Source organism: Saccopteryx bilineata, chromosome 1 (genome assembly GCF_036850765.1).
Source record: "Saccopteryx bilineata isolate mSacBil1 chromosome 1, mSacBil1_pri_phased_curated, whole genome shotgun sequence".
In the NCBI taxonomy this organism is placed as follows: Eukaryota; Metazoa; Chordata; class Mammalia; order Chiroptera; family Emballonuridae; genus Saccopteryx; species Saccopteryx bilineata.
The window spans coordinates 249,045,538-249,068,552 of record NC_089490.1 but is presented as its reverse complement, the minus strand read 5'-3'; the positions used below and the strand labels follow the sequence as shown (position 1 = coordinate 249,068,552).

Genomic DNA, 23,015 nt, shown 5'->3' with positions numbered 1-23,015 from the left:
GAGTATATCCTCCCAATGGAGGGTTAACAAATAAACTTGAAGAATTTTACACACACACACACACACACACGACATAATGTGGCAACTTTCAATGCACCCAATTTTTAAAAAAATTTATACCATTTTATTTACTGTTCACTCACCCAAATTCTTAGTCTGAACACTACAGTCATGGGTAGCCTGTAACATGTAACCTTGGTGTGAAATATTACCTCTAAGTTTATGACTAACAGGTTTCATAGTTTAAGAAACACTTTGTCCTTCACCATCTAATTTGTAAAAATTAAGTGACAAGTCATTTAGAGAAGAAGTTAATAAACTAAGTCATGGGTCTTTCAGCTAATAGGGCATATTACCTTCCTTGGAAAAGAAACCAAACACTAGGCATTTTGTCAAAATTAGTAAGTGTTTGATTTTTCTCTCCAATGCATAATTAAAATTTATTTTAAAAGGATGGAAAAGAGTTTAAATGTTTTACATATATTGGCCTTATCAAACAAAACTATCTTGTATCATTTTTGGTAGTACGTCAAAAATGTAATTCAAATCAGTTTTCCAATCAAGACTAAATAATATAGTGTACAAAAAGGAATAATTTTAGAAGATATATAACTAATCCAGCAAAAATTGAACACCTACTATATGAGTCACTGCATTACAAAATAAATATGACAGTGAAAATACACCTCAAGATGCTTATAGTTTAATTGAGAATATAGAAATTAAATAAGCAAATGTGATAGTGGTGAAAGAGCCAGGGTGTGGGCTTGGTGTGGTGAAAGAAAGAAAAAAAAAGAACTAGCCCACCTAATTTAATCTAGACCTTTCTACTGTGAGTTTCTGGTAACCAGCATAAGCATCATCTAAGACATTCTCCAGAATCATTGTGTGAGTAAGATCCCTATGTTACTTGAGTGTTCATTAAAGTTTGAGCCAGGTAGTAGGGAAAAATACTCAGAGAAGGCATTAAAAATGGACTCCAAGGGGAAATATGGTTAACTTCTGGAGAATAAGGGTCAAATGTATTGGAAACTGAGAGATGATTGTTCTCTAAACTAGATCTACAGCTTAGGCTGTTGGTTGGATAGAAAAAGTGTGGGGAAGAAGGGAGATGATTTCAATTTGGGGCATGTTGTGTTTGCTACACTTTGAGACACGTTGTTAAGGTAGATGCTGAAGGGGAAGGTGGATGTAGGTGTCTGGAGTTGAGGAGTTAGTCCTCTACTGGAGTTACTGATTGGAAATTGGTGGTATATCAACAGTAACTAAAGTCAGGGGAGGGAAGGATTACTCAAGGAAAATATGTGAATTGAAAAAAATTTTTTTTAATCTTTGGATATAGTTCTTGGACACACCAAAATAAAAAAAAAAATCAACAAGTAAGACTGCCAAAAACAGCCAGAGGGGGAAGAGAAACAAGAATGGAAGAGCCAGTGGCTCAGATGCCTTTTGGAGGAAGGGATCAATGATAATGTCTTAATTTGCATTCTTTGGCAAGAACCTAAGAGAAGGATTAGGATGTTGGTAATTTATTGGTGAGTAATTCCAAAAGCAGAATGGGGGACAAGAAGAGTAAGACTAGGAGAAAGGGAAAGCCATTGAAGTGTATCTTCTTAAGCTGTTTTCCAATATGAACAAGTGGACTTGGTTCCACTGAAACCAAGAGGAAAGATGCAGAATGCACCCTAGAATTGTCTCTCTGAAGAAGGAGAGGCTATGACATAAATCTGTAGATTCAAGACCTCATTAGTTAAATGTTACCCTGGGTAGTATTACCTATACTCTCCCCATCCCTAAACTTCCATTCAACTCTGCCTTGAACTGAGCAAGCTTTCTAAGCTTCTTAGTTTCTAAGCTTCTTTGAAAGCTCTCAGGCAGAGGTCCTGAGATGAACTATCTAACATAGGCATCCTTGAAGTCAGAGGTGGGCCAGCTGCAAGGACAGAGGGTTTGCACTGGGCTTCAGCAGGGTCAGTAACTAGTTTTCAGTGCTGTTCGATACCAAATAAGAGTATCTTTGCAAAGTATCTAATTATCATGGTAATCTTTGGGAAATCATTGAAATATAAGAGTATTACTAGTAGAGTAGAAAGAATGGAAACTGTAATTCAATGTTTAAAGTTTTAACATCAGTGAGATGAGTGTAGACCACTGTTTCAAGATATTGATTGAGAAAAGGAAGAGAAAAATCAGGTGGTAGATAGAGGGTTGCTTGTGCTCAATTGAAAGCCTTTTTTTTTTTTTTTAAGACAATATCATATAGGGAATACGATCACAAACTAGATGTATGTGGCCTGAGTTCAAATCCTGGCTTGAACTCTAATTAGCTGTATGGCTTTATAAAAGTTATTTAAATTCTCTGTGCCTCAGTTTCATCTTCTGTAAAGTGAAAATAACGGTCACAGTCTCATGAGGTTGTTGTGATGATTGAATGAGCAAATGTGCGTAAATTCTTTAGTTGAGTACCCAGAAGATAGTTTGTAATATCCAAAGGATAGATATTATTATTGTTGTTATTAGGGATTATTTTAAATGAAAAAGTGAGTATATTTAAAAGCTGTTTGACTAGAACCAACAAGTAAAGAGAGAGTTGAAGTTATAAGATAGATACATAGGGTGATGTTCTTGAGGAGGGATGAGGAAGAGATAGTCAAACACAGGTGAAAGATTAACTTCAAGTACACTGCTCACAAGAATTAGGGGATATTTTATTGCTCCATATTCATTTTGAAATACCCCTTCCTTTTTGTGAGCAGAATAAGAGAAAAGATATTTTTTCCATTCTTACAAAAAAATAAGGAATAGGTATCTTTCTAAATGAAGTTATAGATGGTATTGTGTGAAAACTTCTATTTCTTTTTGAAATTTTAGGCTAGATCATTATATGTGGGTGAAAGAAATCACTGGGGGAGGGAAATAAGAGTGTTTAGATAGGACAGAATGTTTTAAATGGCCTTATTGAAAAATGAGAGAGTGATTAGATTGCCATGGTGTGTCATTCTGCACTCTTGTTAAGTTGAGATCAAAATCATTTTCCAACGCACAGACACACTAGGAGAATGTGCAGTAATAAAGATCAAAACCATTAAGAGCAATAAAACACTCTAAATGAGTTTTAAAATACTCAAGCTCAGATTTAAACTCTATTATAATGAAAATGACTTTCAATTTCTAGCAATCATCTCTACTTTTGATTTTTATTATAGCATTACTAAAAAATTAGCTTTCTAAGAATGTTTTTATAGGAATAATTTATTTACTTGGTAATTAAGCATTTTTTTTCTAATTCTTAAATACACTGACCTCTTTATTTTTATTTTTTTTAATTAGTTGCTTAGTTAAGTCTTAAACAGACTTACACTGGCTTTTTGGAGAACCTTTTAGACTCTGGCCATTTTCAAACCAAAGTAAAATAATATTAAGAAGAAAATAACTATATTGTATAAAAAATCTCAAGTCTTTTTGAATCTTGATTTTATAATATTTTCAAATATATAAAAATATAATACATCATAAAATATCTGAATGGATAGTTTGAGTTTCCATAAATAAGATAGCAGGTGTCTAACAGAAGTGATCATTTTGGAGGGAAGAATAACAGTTTTAATTGTTAGTATTTTCTCTAGAGTGTTAAGATCATCTGTTAAGTTGTAATTTTGATAGTTTTACAAGCCAAGTACTTACTCACTATCATAAAAAGTTTCCCTCGTATCTTGAAAGCTGAAGAAGTTACTCTCAGAGAGAAATCCATTTTCTTTTTATTAATTAATTAATTTTTAAAATTTGTCCGTTGATTTGTGTGTGAAAAAGTGAAGCATTAACTTGTTGTTCTTACTTAGTTGTTCCATTTAGTTGTGCACTCATTGGTCACTTCCTCTATGTGCCCTGACCAGGTGTCAAACCCATGACCTTGGTTTTCTGGGACAATGCCCTATCCACTGGAATTACCAGGCCAAAACAAGAAACCCATGTTTTATTATCCTGCTTTCCAAACAAAAAACAAAAAACCCACAAATAAGAATGAAGTTAAACAGGAAGCATCTCATTCAAACTTCTGAAAAAAAATGACTTTACAACCATCTGCTTTTCTTCATGTGTGATCTCATCTTAATTTTTTTCCATTTAATCCACTCATCTACTAATGGGCTTTTGTGCTGCTTCCAAATCTTGACTATTGTAAATAATGCTGCAATGAACAAAAGGGTGCCTCTATTCTTTCAAATTAGTGTTTTGGGTTTCTTCGGATAAATTCCCAGAAATGGAATTTCTGGGTCAGAAGACAGTTCCATTTTTAACTTTTTGAGGAAACTTCATACTTCTTTTGATAGTGGCTTTAACAATATGCATTTACTCCAACAGTGCAAATCAGCATGGATGGACCTGGAGAGCATTATGCTAAATGAAATAAGCCAGTCAGAGAGAAGACAAGTACCAAATGATCTCACTTATATATGGAATCTGGTGAACAGAATAAACTAACAAACAAAATAGAGACAGACTCATGGATAGAAAACAGGATGACAGCTGTCGGGAGTGGGAGGCTGGAAGCTGGTTTGAGAGGGATGAAGGAATTGAACAGAACAGAAAAGAAAAAGCCTGACTAGGCAGTAGTGCAGTGGATAGAGTGTTGGACTGGGAGACAGAGGACCCAGGTTCAAAACCCCAAGGTCACCAGCTTGAGCACGGGCTCATCTGGTTTGAGCAAGGCTCACCAACTTGAGCCCAAGGTTGCTGGCTTGAACAAGGGGTCACTTGCTCTGCTTTAGCCTCCCAGTCAAGGCACATATGAGAAAGCAATCAATGAACAACTAAGGTGCTGCAACAAAGAATTGATGCTTCTCATCTTTCTCCCTTCCGGTCGGTCTGCCCATATCTGTCCCTCTCTCTGACTCTCTGTCTCTGTCTCTGTCACACACACACACACACACACACACACACACACACATCTATGGACACGTGCAACAGTGTGGTAATAGGGAGTGAGGGAGTGGAGTAGGGGGAGGTGGAGGATGGCAAAGGGGGTGTAAATGGTGATAGGAGAAGACTTGACTTGGGGTGAACACACAGTACAGGTACAGATGATGTGTTGTTGAATTGTGTACCTGACACCTGTATAATTTTGTTAGGCAGTATAGCCCCAATAAATTTAATGGAAAAGAAAAAATAATAATGGTTAAATATTAAAAAAATATATTTATATCCTGAGATTCCAGAAAACACATTGTTGTGCAGTAATTCAATGCTTCCTGAGAAAGAGAGTTCAGTAAAATGTTCACTACTTATATGCAGTGTTTTATAGATTTGAAGATTGGAGTTAAAATCATAACCTGAGAAGTCCATTTGATTCAACTTACTAATACTTATTTTCATGTAATTTGCTCTTCTACTAACATGAAAAGTATAACTTCTGATTCTATCTTCCAGTAATCTTCAATGTATAAAACTATGTGGGGGGACCTGCAGACTATTCTTTTAGTTCTAACAAAGATTACTACCTCATTTCCAAATGCACTGGCCAAGGCCCAGCCTCCCTTATTGTAGAACATACTGCTTTTCAGCTCTCCTCCTTGAAACTCTATCTTTGGGATTCCATTCATCATTTTGCTTGTTTGTGTGTTTGTTTTTCTGGTTTTGTTTTCACATCTTGTTGGCAAACATCAGTTCCCTTAACTTGATCAATCTCCATGACTCAACTGCTTTTAAAATACAGGTTCTACTTTCTGCATTTTTCTCCTTGTCTGGCACACCCTCCTTTAGAAGGCCCTGAGTCATGGACTATGGGTGCATTTTCTCTCCCGAGTGCCTGAGCTGCAGAGAAGCACTAGAATGTGCTGCGGGCATAGTAGACTTAACTTGTCAAAACTGAATTTCTTTTCTTTTTCCAGACTCTCACTCAGAGTGCTTCCTTGGGTCCTAAGATAACACAGTACTTGGCATATAGAAGTTGTTCTGATATTTTAGTGTCCTGAGAGCCTGCTGAAACACAGAGGCTTAGGGTTTATAATTCAGAGTTCCTGATTCAGTAGGTTGGGGGCGGAGACAACATATGTACATTTCTAACAAGTCTTTAGATGCTACTGGTATTTAGCAACCTCACTTTGAGAACGATTAGCACACAGCAATCAGTATTTGTTAGACCAACGATTACTAGTAGTCAATGAATGGTTAAAATGCATAATATAGGCTCAAAAATCAAAGTTGACTCAGCATGAGTAAATGACAAGAACTATTCAGAGAAATATTTTCTCGGGGAACAAGGGAGGTCCTTTGGCCCAGTGCCCTCTGTTGCAGATTAGTACACTGAGGTCTAAAGGGATTAAATGAATTTTGTAAGGAAAGAGAACTAGATTCAACCAGCCCTCCTTTCCTTAAAAATACAATAGCTTTCAAGGTAATAGTTGTATCTAGCTAATTAAGGAGCAGTTTGCCAATCTGGAGACAGACGTAGAGCAGGTTATTTTTTCCCCAGATGCGCAGCCTTAGTGCACAGGTGCAGGCGGTGTCCCCCAAGTGAACCCACACACGTCCTACATGAGTCTGCGCGCGGTTTCCGGCCGCCTCCCACACCCCGAGGATGCAGACAGAGAACTGAGCAATCTAGATAGAGCTCAATACTCTGGTCAGGGTTAAACACTGTCCCCAGCCCATGCAGTGTTTGGGTGAGAACTTTGTTATGAAAAGTAAGCAGAGGCTACTTGACACCTATTGGTGCAGAAGAAATGAATCCTTCATTTGGCCAGAACAGAAAGGACTTTCATCACTGTACTCAGTGTCCAAACTGTAGTGATCCTATTGTCTGTAGCTGTTTTATTATTTCCCCAAGTTCAGGTATTAGACAGGACTCAACAGACGCCAAGCTGTACTCACATGATGCTTTTATGTAAAGGCAAAGAAATGTGCAGCAGCAGAAGAGACACACCAAGCATGAGTAGCCTGAGGACCTGTCCCCAACCTGAGCTCCCTGTGGGCTTGCTGCTCCCTGTGCGCTATGTCTCTGGCTTCATCCACCGAGATCGGTGGGGGGATTCAGGGAGAGCTAGCTCACCACTGAACCTCTCTCTGTGGCTCTTTATCTAGTCGAGCCAGATTAGTCAAACCAATTGGTCCGGTTGGAACTCATCAGTGCAGCAGTTAACCTTGGGGGTCTCCAGGGGAGTTTTAGACCTAAAACCGTACATCAAATACTCCACTGCCTTCTTTTCTGGCTAGGAGTGAAAGTTAAACACAGAAATGTCTCTAGAAATAAAGACAGAGCTTTTCCAGTCCATGTGCAAATCAACTTTATCCTACAGAGGACTCTGTAGAGAAAGCCACAGGAGCCTCTTTTCTGCAGATCGGAGGCATGAGGGACCAAGTGGACAGGATCCAGACCTCGAAGTGAGCTAGCAAGTATGTCACATCAGGCAGACAGACAGGTTCTGAGCTCCCTGGAAAGTATCTACCCAATACTTCTCAAGCTCCTTCTGTACAATGACAGCAGCAGCATAGGTGCCTAAATTCAAAATACTTAAAATCATAATCTAGTTGCTTCAGAAATATATAGAGATGGATGGATAGATAGATAGATAGATAGATAGATAGATAGATAGATAGATAGATATCTGCCTATCTATATAAGATATACATGCAAGATTTAAATACTTCACAGGGATAATCTGGTGATAAAATAAAGGAAATTTCACGACAAAGTTCTGTTCATTAGGGATGCTAATCTCTCAAAGAGAACATCAAAACAACATGATTATTATATGTAAGGAAAGTATGTAAGGAAAATTGAAGAAATACAATTCAATGGGTCGCTATTTCTCATTAGATAGTCTGTTACCAATTATAATAAGTATGGTCAAGGAGTCAGAAGACCTTGATAGTCTATTCAGAGCTCTGTTATCAGGAAGATTTGAGAAAAAATATTCCATAGATTATACATCAGATGTGTTTTGCTTAAGGGAAGAATCTTTTCCAGTTTCTGGATCTTGGTTTATTACCTACCTTTTTATTTCTACTTAATTTTATCATCTGTACAATGAAACTGATTTTGAAGGCTTTGACTAATTTTTTTTTCAAAGTGTGGCCTCATGATCTCCTGTTTTTGAAACATTAAAGGACCATTTCTCAAACTTAAGTATGGTGAGTGAGTCATCTGGGCATCCTTGTAAGACTAGATTCTGATTTCACAGATCTGAGATGCAGCCTAAAATTCTCTAACAAGCTCCTGGGCAACACTCATGCCCCTAGGTTCCTGTTTGATTAGCAGGGATGATATTTAAAAAAACAAACAAACAGTGTCTGTGTGCGAGTGTGTTTGTAAATTTACAGTGTCACGTATGTCAAGGGAATTGATCTCTGGAGTTAAGCCTCAAAATCTGCATTCCCATAGAGCAATCCCACACCCAATTTTATGAACAATCAAGTTTAACCCTTTGAGTAGTGAGTTTTTTTCATGCTTGCTGAACCCCGGGAGTGAGTTTTTATTTCAAAAAACTAGTTCCAGTTACAGTTTTATTAACTTAAAATCATGTTTGTTTGATAACCAATTTATAGAAACAAGAGGAACATACATTTGCCTTTTTTTAATGTTGCCTTATACATTTTTTAAATAAAAATTTTTGTTATCTCATACTCTGGATGGTCAGGAGGCACGAGGACGTACATGAACTTTTGTACCACTCAAAGGGTTAAGAAGTACTTGGTTAAATGAACTTAAATGTCTTAAGTTAACTTTCTGCTATGAAGTCATGTAGCTCTAATCTTACCCTTGTGTGCTTGTAAGTCCTGAATTGAAGTGTGACACAGTCTGTTACTTTACAAGACATCTGAGTTCCTTGAGTGTCTATGACTTGCCAACAGCTGCCAAGATCTCTGCCTCTGGGTTTAAAATTTAATTAGGTCTGATCTTTTTCTATACGGTCTAAGAGAAAACCATTTGTGTTATCCAAAGTTACTAGATTCTTTCTCCAAATTAAGACCCAAAGAACAACTTCATACTTCTTTTGGAACTCACAAGTAAAAATGAAATCCAAACAATAAAACAATAGCATCATTTGTTTTGTTTTGTTTTGTTTTGTTACCCTACCACTGGCTTTTTGGGGTTTCATCCTTAAATTCACTCTGAACTTCTTCCATGCCTCCTGTCAAAATACCACCTAGTACATTAGTTCCTTGCCTTGATAGTTTGGTTGGTTAGGGTGTTGTTCTTATTTGCAGAGATTGCTGGTTAGATGCCTGGTCAGGGCCATACAGAGACAGATTGATGTTTTTGTCTTCCCCTTTCTCTCTCTCTCTCTCTCTCTCAATCTTTCTTCCCCTTCCTCTTTCTCTAAAATCAATAAATATAACGTAAAACAATGATTGCTTATTTTTGTTACAGTTATTTAAGTGTCATTGACTATAGCACAAAGTAACATGACGATTTCTCATTCAGCCTAAAAATGTGGGGTTTTTTTTAATATTTCTCTTTTCTTTTCCTTACAGTATAAGCAAGTAGAACAATACATGTCATTCCATAAGTTACCAGCTGACATGCGTCAGAAGATTCATGATTATTATGAACACAGATACCAAGGCAAAATCTTTGATGAAGAAAATATTCTCAGTGAACTCAATGATCCTCTAAGAGAGGTAAGGTTTATGGTTTGGGATCTCCTTGGTACATAGTCATTGTCTATTTTCTCTTTTTGTGGGAATCCTCAAGTTCATGCTATAATGTTACTCAAAATAAATATCAGAATTAAATGATAAAACATCTTTTTTGCCCTTATTCTTTCTTATGTTTTCCCATATACATGTTTTTAATTATTAAAAAAAATTCTGGAAAACTATTTTAATTATAATTCTCAGAACTGTTTCTGTATCCTTACTTTTTAAAATTCTTTCTTGTGTTCTGATTGTCCATATCTCCCCAATCTTCCACTGCCTTATATCATTCGCACATAACTGTTTCTTTGTTTGTTTTTTTTATTTCCACTCTCCTTCCATGTTTATTTTCCCTGTCCACCCCCTGCAGTCTGCTGCTCACAGACTTAACTTAGTGCAACTACTTCATTTCTTACAACCTCATTACAACACATCTTTGCCTGAATCTTTTTTTCCATCCATCCTTAGAAAATCTTTCCACTGCCCACTAGAGTGTTCAGGTCACCCCCTAGCCCAAAGGACATTCTCTTTACTGTTTCTATTTCTTACACTGCTTTGCTATTTTTTCTACCAACCTCCTCAAAAGCTTCCTAATACAATCATTGCATTGTGGTTTGATGTCCACCTCTTTACTTGAATTGTTCCCTTGAAAGTTATTAGTGACCTGTTCATCACCAGAACCTTTGTCTGGGAGCCCTTGTTTGGTAACATTTAAACTGTGAACAAAACACAGAGTCTGAATCTTTTCTGTGGGCGGGAAGAACAGTTTGAACAGTGAACCATTACTGAGCCATTGACTTAATAGTCTGACTTTCTTAATTTATCCTCTTTCATTTTATTTGCTCTCACACTTCAGTTCTGTAAACATGAGTCCCAAGTTCTTGCCATATGCTCTAGTTTTTTAAAAAACTACATATCACCCGGCCCCATACATATGATTTAATCATTCAACACTGAAGCATTCTCTTTTGAAGTCTCTCTGTAAATATTTTAGCCATTCTTTCCAGTCCTTTGGAATATAAAACTTTGGTCCTTTTTTGAAACTCTTTCTGCTCTGCACAATCAGTCACGAAAACCTACCAGTTAGCTATGGTAGTACATAAATCTTACACCCATTCCCTTGCCTCCTTTCCCAATAGTGCCACCTAACCCTATTCTTCTCACGAGAACTCACTGCCTTCCAGCCTTTGGTCTGTTTTCTCTACTGTTTACATTTTCATCAATGCTAGATTAATCTTCTCCGATGAATACAAGCAGGACATGGTCTCTGCTCCGAAACTCTTTGTGTTTACATTACAAATTAAACCAAATAAAGCTACCTTAGGCTCGTATCCAGCCCTTCTCTGCTCGGACTATAACTCAATTTCCAGCTTTCATTTTCCCTGATGCCCTACGTGTTCCAAAGTCTGACTAGAATATTGTCGGGGTTCATAAAGCCAAGGTTGCTGGTTTCCTAAGTGGTGAACCACCTGACGGTGGGGACAATTCTCAGTGGCAGATAAGCTCGTGTGTTCTTCTTCTTTGTGCTAGACCATGTGACCTGCACACCAGCCATGCGAGAATGGGCTGCATTCTGAGGACGGACTGTAAAGTCCTCTGAAAAGATCATCTTCATTTCGCTGTGAACTAAAATACATGGGCCAAAAGGTTAAGGAATAACTTTAATTTTCTGAGGAAAAATTTTAAGATGGTACCAGCAATTTTGATATTTTGAATCATAGCTTTACTTTGTGCGGTATTATCTGAAATCTGTAATCTTATTGCTGGTGTCTCTGTGGCTGTGCCTCGTCAGAATCCTGAGTCTGCAAAGCTAGACTTCAATGACATCAGACATGTGGGTTGGTGGAGCATAGAGATCCCGATTGGTACCCGGCCTGCGTTCCCCGGAGTACCCATTGCCTTCTCCATTTATTTATGATACACTCCTGTTTTCCCCTGGCTACGCAAAAGTATTCAAAATTCTATGTTTTGAGCCACTTTAAATCCCTTTCTGATATTTTAAATGCCATTAATAGTTCCATACATGCTCTCCATTATATAACACATAGTAAATGAGACCTACTATTGAGAGGCTGAGAACATGAGCCAGACTCCATGCACCTCGTACAAATCCAACTGCACGGCTTATTTTCTGCACAACGTTGAACTGTTTCTTGACTTATATGGATTTCACTTTCCTATTCTGAATGATGACGATAATGACTATTTCTTAGAGTTGTTACAAAGATTAAATAAACAAAACAAAACAATATATATATATATATATATATATATATATATATATATATATATATATATATAAATTAAGAAGTACCTGGAACAAAGTAAGTACAAGTAAAATTTAATGCTTGGTGTTACTATGATTCAATGAGGAGCCATGAAGCACAGCCCTGGTGGCTCCCACAGCTCCGGGGGAGACAGAAATTTATATGTATAAGCAGTTATAATGGTGTTGTCAGTGCTGGGGTAGGGTCATCCGGAGGGTGTCAGACCATGTGCAGGAGGGACGCCAGACCCAGCCTGACCGCGTCTCCTTTCTTTTGGAATTTACTCAGACAATCTGCTAGTAAGCTCCTTCGTACATCTTAACAGCCAGCTTTCTGGAGACAATGTCATGGCATTAACACTTGGCATTGAAACGCAGGATCAGGGGACTGATGAATGTTTGAGGCGAGCAGGCCGTAGGCTTAAAACTAGAAACTAATTAGAAGAAGTTGGCACGCTATTCAGCTCTGCTTGTGAGAACCTGTTGGAATGTGTACAAAGCGAGATGCTCTATTTTTAACATGATCAGATTTACACTGATTCGATTAGAGCAAAATGGCAAACTGAAGCCTGTCTCCAAAGTTCAGAACTGATCTATTTTTAAGCAGTGAGTGTGAAGAGCCGTGGGCTGAAAATAGGTACGGATCATGTGTCCTGGTGGAATATAGGACGTCAGTATATTTCATTTTCACAGAACGTGGATTGGACTGGGAGGATAATACCATCTTTCTGACCTCTAATTTGTCAACTAGACTGTTAGCAAAGACAGCATAATATGTGTGTATATTTATTTAGTGCAATTTTAAATCATATTTTTCAAACACATATGTGTTAATTTTTTAAATGCCTTCTAAAATGTATTTGAGTTATCATTAATTAAGACAAGTTAGAATCATAGTATTGTAATGCTATGCAGAAATCGTATAAATTGTCAGATACTCACGTAACTGTCAAAGTAACAAAAGGCTAAAAGAATTATGTAAGTGGCCTGGTCGTTTTTGTGGTCACATCATGATTTAATTTCTAAATTAAAAAAAGAAATTGGGTCTTCTTCTTTCTTTTGGCCTGCATGCCTAGTTTTCAGAAAACAAATAGACAAAACACATTTATTGATTTCTTATTACGTGTAGGGCATCGATCCAGGTGTGATGGGAAGAGAAATAATAAAATGTGTTTTTCAGTATCAAAGTTTTTACTATACACTTATAGAGACAAGGTATAAATACATGAAAAGAATATAAAGAAAAATTAAAATACATTTTTAAAGATACAAGGCAGGTAGGAAGTCACATATTAATTGCCAGAGCAAAGCAGATACTACCTACTAAAATTCCAAATAGGTTAAAGCCTGACCAGGCAGTGGCACAGTGGATGGAGTGTCAAACTGGGATGCAGAGGACCCAGGTTTGAGACCCCAAGGTCACCAGCTTGAGCGTGAGCTCATCCAACTTTAGCACAGGCTCACCAGCTTGAGGACAGGGTCGCTAGCCTGAGTGTGGGATCATAGACATGACCTGGTGGTTGCTGGCTTGAGCCCAAGGTCTCTGGCTTGAAGCCCAAGGTTGCTGGCTTGAGCAAGGGGTCACTCACTCTGCTGTAGCACCCTGGTCAAGGCATATACGAGAAAGCAATCAATGAACAACTAAGGAGCTGCAATGAAGAATTGATGCTTCTCATCTCTCTCCCATCCTGTCTGTCTGTCCCTATCTGTCCTTCTCTCTGTCTCTGTCATTAAGTAAGTAAATAAATAAATAAGATAGATAATCACAACTAAAGAAATAGTTTGTTGTAAATACTCCCTAAGAGGACACAGAAATCAAAGGAAATACTTTGAGTTTTGGAAATTGAAGCAATACCTAATTTGCAAGTCTGTGTTTGGAGAAATGTTTACAACATTTTTAAGCAGTAAGACCTGCTTGTATGGGCTGTTTTTCTTATCTATTAAGTCAGCACCTTGCAATTTAGAAGACAAACCACCAGATCAATACAACCCAGTGGGGAATGCTGAGGAAAATCTATTTTTTAAATTGCCCCATGTGTTTTCTTTTTATTAAAAAAAATGGAATGTGTATGTAATTTATAATTGACCTTCCAAATGTATTATATTAGCAGTGCAGATTTATCATAAAAATCTTATACTTTATTTCTGGCTGTTGGCCAAAAGGGAATTTTATTGACTCTGTCTTAAAACTGTCCTCATTTTCTTCTTTTGAACTTCTGCACTCACCTCAACTTTAGTCTTTAATAACCAGTCTCCAACTCAGCATTCCTTTTTCAATCAGACACACATCCTCTTACCAAAGTACATGGAAAGCTTTATTTCTTTGATATTTTTATAGAATATATATTCTCTACCAGTTATTTGATCTAATAGATATTGTTTTGTTGCAGGTATAATGGTTATGATAGATAACATTTAGCGAGCTTTGTTTAATCATGGCAACCCTCTGCGATAAAGTCACTAGTGTTCTCTCCAGTTTAAAGATGAAGAAGATGAAGATTTGTGGGCTTAGAGTCATTTTCTATGGTCACAAAGCCAATTAGTTTTAGAATCATAGTTTGAGCCTAGACATGCAGGGAAAGAGAGAGAAGAGAGAGAAAGAGAGAAACTAACCCATGTGTATTTTATTCTTTACAATTATCTTACACTGAGTGTGCGTGTAATAATATAATATATATATATATATATATATTATCTTTCTCCCTCAAATATTTTAGGAACCATGGTTTCCACACAACCTCTTAACACTTGGAATGTGTTGTTAAGAGTAGAGATTTTGAGTCACATCCTCTAACGATTTATATTCAGATACTCTGAACATAGATTGAAGCCTGGTAAACTGTATTTTGGAAAACCTCCATAAATATGTCCACGGAAAACAGTGTCCCCTTTGGCCAGACATCAGAGTCATTTTTTTCTATATTGATGCTGTCTGCATGAGAGCCATGATGCGCACAAGGTCTCGCAGAGTAATCCTGACTCCATTCCGGTATTCCCCAAAAGCGGTCCCCTGTCATCCCACCAACCCAGGCTTTGCTTCACGCTGGGCACCTGCTGTGCGCCACACTCCGCATTGGACACTTGGGCTGGCATTCAGAGCTGTTCTTTCATGGGACACTTAATGACTGCTCAGAGCCGATACCGATGTTTTAGTTTTATGTATTATTTATGGCCTCATATACTTCATGTGTTGCCTTAGAGCTTTTGTGAGATCTCCTAAATTTAATTTTAGCTAGCCATTTTCCAGATAGTGATTTATTCTTCTTAGAATATTTGTGATCTGAATCTAATCTTCTCAGGGGTCAAACAAAACCACGTTTTACTTACCTACGGAAGTTTCACAATTTGTTTCATCTCTCTCTTCAAGGTATACAGAATATTGAGCATTGTACTTTATGTCTGTTTTACTGAATTCTTCATTAAATAACATTTAACAGGAAGCTTTAAAAAAACCTAGAAACGCTTTCTTTATTCCAGATCCCCTCATATGTGACCTTACATTTGGTTTGCAGCAGAATTCTTTCAATAGCAATATCCTGTGAATCATACTAAATGGAACAAGATATGTTTTTCTAGGAACTACATTAAAAAAAACATTAAATTAAGTTTAATGCATTTTGTTAGCTAAATATATCAACATAATTTCAATATATAATCAATATAATAAATCAGTAATGAGATAGTTTAAATTCTTCTATTTTTTTCTTAAGTCTTTAGAATCCAGTATATTTTCTTACAGTAACAGCACATCTCAATTTTGATGTTAAATTTTTCTCAGAGTCACTTGATCTACATATGGATTTCATAGTGTTTTGTTGAAAAAGTTTACCCACTTACCTGATTTTTCCAAACATAATTTCACCCTTTCTAAAAACTGAACTGTATCAGATTTTAACTTAAACTTTAATAGTGAAATTAAATTAAAAATTCAGTATCTTAGCCACGTTTCATCATCCCATTGGTTAATAATTCTATGTGGCCATTGTCTACCATGTTAAACAACACAGCTCCAGGAATATTATGTATATGTTCAAATATTGAGCTTGGTACATTCTGTGTGATTGTGTGAAATGGCAACCTCTTTGAGACTATTCTGACTCCTTTATCTTTCTGGGTTAATAATGTAACTATTTCATTGGGTTGTTGTTTTAATCAAATGAGAAAACACAAAGAACTGAATAGATGTTAGCTATCATCATCATCATCATACTCATTATACTACATTTAAACCAGTGGTACCCATATTCTTTCTGGTAGTGACTCCTTTGAGAATACAGAGAATGAGCCATCTGCCTCACATTAGACACATCCACAATACTTACCTGTTTGTATATAACTTCACCAGGTTTGGGCAGCCACCTGAAGCCCATTAACACCCTCGTTAAATACCCTTAGGCCGCATGTCTACAATGCTTATTTTTTATTAATTGTTGTATAGCTACCCAACTATTCCCTTTCATCATTGATGTCTATGTCATAGAGTGATTAGAGACAAGTTCATGTTGACCAGGAGGCCTATTTATCAATATTACTTTAGATCATTGAGTTGTGATGCAAGATCTCATTTTTCTTCCATACTTAGCTTTTATGCTGATTTCTGCTGTGGAAGAAAGACTTATTGTTTACCTGACATACAACTGGATGTTGATAATTGATGATTAAATTAAATTAATCTTGTTCCTGAAACATTATTTTATGTAGTTTTCAATGCAACATACAAATGATGTAACATAGACTTGAAACCCATATCATTTTATTAGTCAATATCACCTCAATAAATTTAATAAAAAATAGAAAAAATGACATGGAAGCCACTCAAAACTTCTTGATTAATTGTTAAAGCAGCTGTTTCTATAGCAATTGAGTCACATATAATCAACACAAACAAGGCTTATTCTTTTAATCTAAAACCAGGTATTCAACAACAGTAAATATATTGCTATTTAATAATCTGCCCAGAAAATATATAAATTGCATATAATGTGGCACTCTAATTGGTTAAAGCAATAGCTATTGGTTTGACATGGGTAAAGTTTTAGATTTAAAAACTTATACTAAAGGTGATTTTGTATTCTAAAACATAGATAATCACAAAATAAAAGTATGTGGATAAATTCTAGGTGCTAAGTTTCCATGACTTTGACTCAGATTTTAGGGAAGCCTCATGGTGGGGTTGATTGCTCAGTGGGTTGGAGGTCAGATAAAAACATTTCTTTAGACATATTCTAGCAATGTGGTCCAAGCAATATATTTCTAAGCTCCACTGTCTTGTTCCATTTGTACGTGTGGTGAACTAATGCCCAATTCAAGTTTATTCTTTGGTTGTTTTCTCCCAGGAATAAATTAGATATAATATGTGTACTATGTGCTTAACTTGGGTGTTTAATAAACCATGTATCCCATGTCCCTCTCTTCCCTTCCACACCCCTTTCTTGTAGTGAAATTAAATTGTGTTCCTTTGGGAGCTATGCACAGAGAACCGGAGACATCACTCAAACAACAAATGAGCCAAAACTCTTCTTAGACAGAGAGAAGGGGAGGACACAAGTTGACCCTGTGCCACAAACAGTGGCCAGTCCCGCTCTCGCTCTTTTCTTGCACGCCCTGCTTTACAGTTCAAAGATCTCAGATTCCATTGATTTAAGAAGCCAGCCAGGCAGCCTAAGTGTATGGAGCAGAAAAACATTAAATACAGACGATGGTTTAAAAACCATGGCAAATAGAACATGCATGCTACATATAAAAACTTTTGGGTCATATTTTTATAAAATCTTTGCTATAAGCAGGCAATAAAAACAGGCAAGGGTATAGCAATTAGTTTGCTACCTCACAATCAGCAAATGCCCATGTCATGCTCCTCAAATGTGTCAAGTTCAAAAGAACAAATTTATGGTTAACATCAAAATCTGCAGGGTTTGTGATGATTCTAGATATACGCCAAGGTAAGATGGCTTCTTAGACTTCATCAAAACCCTACATGAGGGAGCTGGGCTGTATGACAAACCACAATCTTTCTCTTGAGACTGTGTGGTCTGGGGCAGACAACTCATTATTGTCTTGAAAATGAGGGAGTAGTGATAAGTAAGGAATAAGATTTTTATGAGGATAAAATAAATTAATACTTGTCAACATTTAGAACAATACCTGGAACTCAGCAAAAACTGAATAGGTACTGTTTCTTATTTTAATTATACTTATTCTTAAAAATACCCTGCCTTAAAAACAAACATACAAACAAAAAACTTAATGCACCCTGGCTCACGGCTAGAACATTGTCCCATTACTCTCCGATTCAATTTCCAGGTCAGGGCACATAAGAAAATTGACCAATGAATAAATAAATTGAACAACAAAATTGATGTTTTTTCTCTTTAAAAATCAATAAAAATAAAAAAAAGATAACATAATGTATCCAATTACTCTGTTTTGATTATAACTAATCCAGGTTACTTAATTGGGGGAAAATTAGGACAACATCAACACAATTCATTTTTAGTATATTTAAGGGCTGAGGCATCACTTGATATAGATCTGTCTAAATGTACTCATTGTTTCTAATGTTGATATAGAAGTCTGCATGGCTGATGCCATTTGTATGTCTGTTGATATAAGCTCTCAGAAGGATGCTCTTATGTGCTCTGCACAGTGTCAAGCGCAGGGTGTGCTGGCTTCAGCATTTTGGTGATGCAACAGCAATGGCTCTCTGTTGGGTTGAGATTACACAGTGATTCATTGGCATAATGGTGGTAATTATATTTGTACTTAAAACTTTTCAGAACTATACTGCACAGAATAAAATAATATAGAATGGAATAAGACTAAATGTTTCACACAGTGGAACTTTCCACAATGATACTTAAGTGATCAGTAAGGAATTATAGTGCAAAAAAAGACTTAAAATGTTGCTATTCTTTTTAGTTATAACCAAACAATATTGCTTAAACTTTCCCAGGGTCTCGGAGTATACGTGGTCCCAAAGCACAGGTCCATTGTTAACATAAGTCCTTCTTGAAGCGATCTAAATATATCAAATCCCACTTTTACTGATTGTCATAGACTTAAACAAACTAGGAAACAAATTACCAATAATACAATAACAGTAAAAGATACCATTCAGAATGAAAAGGCAAGCCACATATGGGGAGAAGATATTTCCAATGCATAGCCCCCAACAAAGAACTCATGTCAGAGTTTTGAATAACTTACTTCCTCCAAGCAGGGAATTCAGACTTCGAGTTCTGTTAATACCTCATTGCTTTTTGTCCTCTCCCCACTTCCTCACTGAGGTCACTTCAGTTACTGTGTGTCTTAAGCAAGATAAAAGAACTCAGGCCCCACCCTTTCCTTTTGGGAGCTCACTGGAGCAAAAATCTCTGAGAAATGGCACTGTGGTGAATTTTAGATTCTCATTGTTTATCCTGTTACATATTTGACTTGCAAGATTAAAGTGGTTGGTCTCATATCTCTACTTGGTTCAGAGAGATGTCAAATCTAGACCAGAGTCCACCAAATGAAATTGAACATGTAGATCTTCTAATTTAGAATTGGCCTGCCCAGAAAGAAAACAAACAAGTCAAGAAAAATGGGATCCTTCCTCTCTTTAGTCAGAACCTCCAATGGAAACAATGGAAAAAGTGATTTCCTGATCAACCTTAGAAACAGAGATTAGAATCAGAGACTCTTTTACCTAACCCATCTATATCCTCTCCCTTCTCACTCCAATGTAAATGATGTTAAAGGAAAACATTAACATGATATCTGGCAGTAGGGACCTTGTTCAGAAATTCCTGTCGCTAGGAGTGAGTTACTTAGATTATTCAACACAGTGTAACACAGAGGCAGCAATGACTTAGCTGATAACAAATCATGTGGCTTCTTTTCCTCATAAAAAAATAAAACACTGAAATTCCTCCACATTTTAGAAACTCTAATTTTATATAAAGAATATAAATGCTAAGTTATAAAAGTTGAGACTTGTCTGTATTTAATGAACACGCATTGAATGTGTACTATATGCCTGCACTACACTAGGAACTGTGAATACAAAATTCCAACACAAAAATAAAACAAGCCCTGGCTTTCCAGAGATATGCAGTTTATTAAAATTTATGTATTTTGGTTCTAAATTTAAATTGCAATGTTATGCTATATATATACATAGCATATTTAATTTCAGTGTATGTTTTCTTCCTGATAGGAATATTATCTCTCCTAATGTTTGTTTATCCTTCATGTTTAGGAGATAGTCAACTTCAACTGTCGGAAACTAGTGGCTACGATGCCTCTTTTCGCCAACGCCGATCCTAATTTTGTGACTGCCATGCTGAGCAAGTTGAGATTTGAGGTGTTTCAACCTGGAGATTACATCATCCGAGAAGGAGCTGTGGGTAAAAAAATGTATTTCATTCAACATGGCGTTGCTGGTGTTATCACAAAGTCTAGTAAAGAAATGAAGCTGACAGATGGCTCCTACTTTGGAGGTGAGTGAGAAAGACACACTTGTGGTAGGTGTCTTCATCAGAATTGTGAAGATGGTGGAATGTCAATTTGTTGCTTTTGAATATAAATCCGTATTTGAATTCTGATAAAGTATCTATATTGGTATGTTTTCACATATCAGGCCTTGTCAAGCTAAATGTTTAAATACTCCTCAACACCAAAAAAATGGAAGTGTTTCAGAAAAAGGCAAAAAGTCTGCCTTCAAATATCTGCAGTTTATCCTATAGGAGGGAATTCAGGGAAACTCTTTTTCTTTTCATCAGTGAGGTACGCAGTCAGTGCTCCTTAGGCAGTGGTCCTCACCACTTTGTATTCATCCTTCACAAGCTGTCATTTTCCATATCTTTTTAAGACTTTTCCATCAGAATCAGTGTATCCAGTTCTGTGTCTCCATGGAATGTCTCATCACTTCCCAGACTCCTGGCCTCAGTGTACCCCATACTGAAATTACTTGCCTTCCTTCAGATATTAGATGGCAGGCAACCTATGGTGTCAGAGAAGCTGTAAAAAGTCAAAGATGCTCAGGCCCCAACCAATCGAGATTCTGACTCAGGAAGTCCAGATGGGAGGCACATTCTTATGTGTTTGTTTGTTAGAGGGTAATCAACTGGTGTATTTCACCCCCTGAAAATCAGTAGTGATAAAAAGAAAGTATTCAATTCAAATGAATAAGAATTGAGAACCAGTCCAATAAATTGCATTTTGTGCTGTATTAACTATAATAATATGAGTTTAAGAAGTCTTCTTCAATAACGGCTTAGAAATATTTATTAGATAATGTTTATAATTGTATTAAGTTCTTCCATAGGATTTATAAAAATAAACATAATGCTCTTATTCATCAATCTGTTGCTGAGTACAACTCAAAAAATTAGCTTCTTTGACTTTCTGCTCACCCATTGAGGATAATTTTGAAGTTTCCAAATTTCCTTGTCTTCCTATTCTTTCTCACGAGTCTGTGTTGCCTCATCAGCCCTTTGGCGTTTTGTGAAGATTATGCTGAGAAAAAGGAAAAGATTAGGATAAGCTAAGAAAGCTCAGAAAGCACAGGGAATGAATGTTTGAATGAAGGAAAAAGAGGCAGCAATTAAAAGCTGTGGGGTAAGAAATAAAAGTATAATATATGAGCCTTGTTTGGCTAAAAGTGGTTTCAAGGTAAAATGTTTCTGAGGCAGTTGGAGTGGGTGTGGTAGATAGGTAACAGAATGTTTAGAAAGAAATTTCTGGAAATTACATTATGCTGAAAGAATGTATTGCTACATTTGACATATGTTTTGTACATTCAAAAGAGCTTTTAATTGCTGTACAACTATGTTTGCTAATATGAGTAAGGTTGGATACAAAGCCTAGCATATTTGCTTTTCTGGATTTATGTGAGTTAAACCAATGGTTTTCAATCACCAGTTCGTGGACTGGTGCTGGTAGCGGACCACCAGGAATTTCGTGCGGGCCTGAGAAAGCGTACCCACGCTGGGTATTTCTGGCAGACTGGTGGTTGGAAAACACTAGGTTAAACTACCAGTCCAGTCAATTAAATTAATGTATGTCCCTGTGTTTATAAGATCATTTTGGAGATAAAAACTACTTGGTCCTTTAGTATTATTATTTTTTAAAACACATTGAAGTATCTCTGTCTACAAAGGAGATTGGGCTGCAATTTTATGTTACTTGTTTTTGTGATCCCCTAGATGATATGAATATCAGGTTTTCCTCACTTCTAAAAAGAGTAAGAAAAAACAATTTTTTAATGTGTTTTTTATTTCAAGGAAGTTTGAACAATTTATCTTTACACATACAGTTGATGCTTATTCTATTTAAACACCAAAGAAGATCATGAAAGATAGTTAGAATTAATAATAATAAATTAATTATACTGATTTAGCATGTTAGGGTTTAGATTTTATAACTCTTTAAGTATCTTCTATGAAACTTTGAAATTAACAGAGGAGATTTGTGTTATTCTAAATGTATATTTGAGTGTGGCAAGTTCATAGTCGAGTTAAGCAGAAAAGCCAGGGACCAGCTGACCGGTGCTCTTCCCATGGTCCTAACTCGTCCCACCTAAACAAATAAACATAATCAGTGCGCACAGCACACCCAGGACAGTGAGGTGCGGAGACTTATCCAGAGAGACGGCAAACTCAGAGTTTTGTATTCCGTGCTGAACTTGACTTATTTCTACAATAATACAGAGCTGTATTTCTTGATTAAACTAGTTTTTTGTAACGCAGATTGGTTTTTGCTGTTGTTTCCCCCTTTTTATGTGGCGGTGGGGAGACAAGTGTTAGCTCAGCTCGTGCACCCAGCTTCCAGGGCTCCCGGTTAAGTCCAGAAGAGGAACTGCATGAAAAGGGGTGTGCCATAGTGTCTACTGCATGTCAGGCACAGTCCTCAACCCTGGCACCCTGCACTGAATGAAGTAGAGTTTTCCAGTCATGACTTATATTTTTAGTAGGGACTTGTACTTTTACAAACAAGAATTTGATGAAGAAACCTAGAAATTACTGAAATATTTAAGGACATTATCCGATGTTGATAAATGCCTGGGGGAAAGTTAACGCAGGGAAGAGGGGAAGGAATGGCCCTCGTCCATGGGGCTGCGTGGGGAGCAGAGCCC

General features: G+C 36.7%; 1 protein-coding gene across 1 annotated transcript in view; it reads left to right on the top strand.

Annotated features, from left to right (window-relative positions):
• Positions 1–23,015, top strand: part of HCN1 (hyperpolarization activated cyclic nucleotide gated potassium channel 1) — a 335,249-nt gene that overhangs the window by 275,356 nt on the left and 36,878 nt on the right. Inside the window, exons 5-6 of the mRNA XM_066240628.1 lie at positions 9,472–9,618; positions 20,139–20,379. Coding sequence (XP_066096725.1) covers positions 9,472–9,618; positions 20,139–20,379 — 388 coding nt within the window. The remainder of the gene's footprint in view (positions 1–9,471; positions 9,619–20,138; positions 20,380–23,015) is intronic.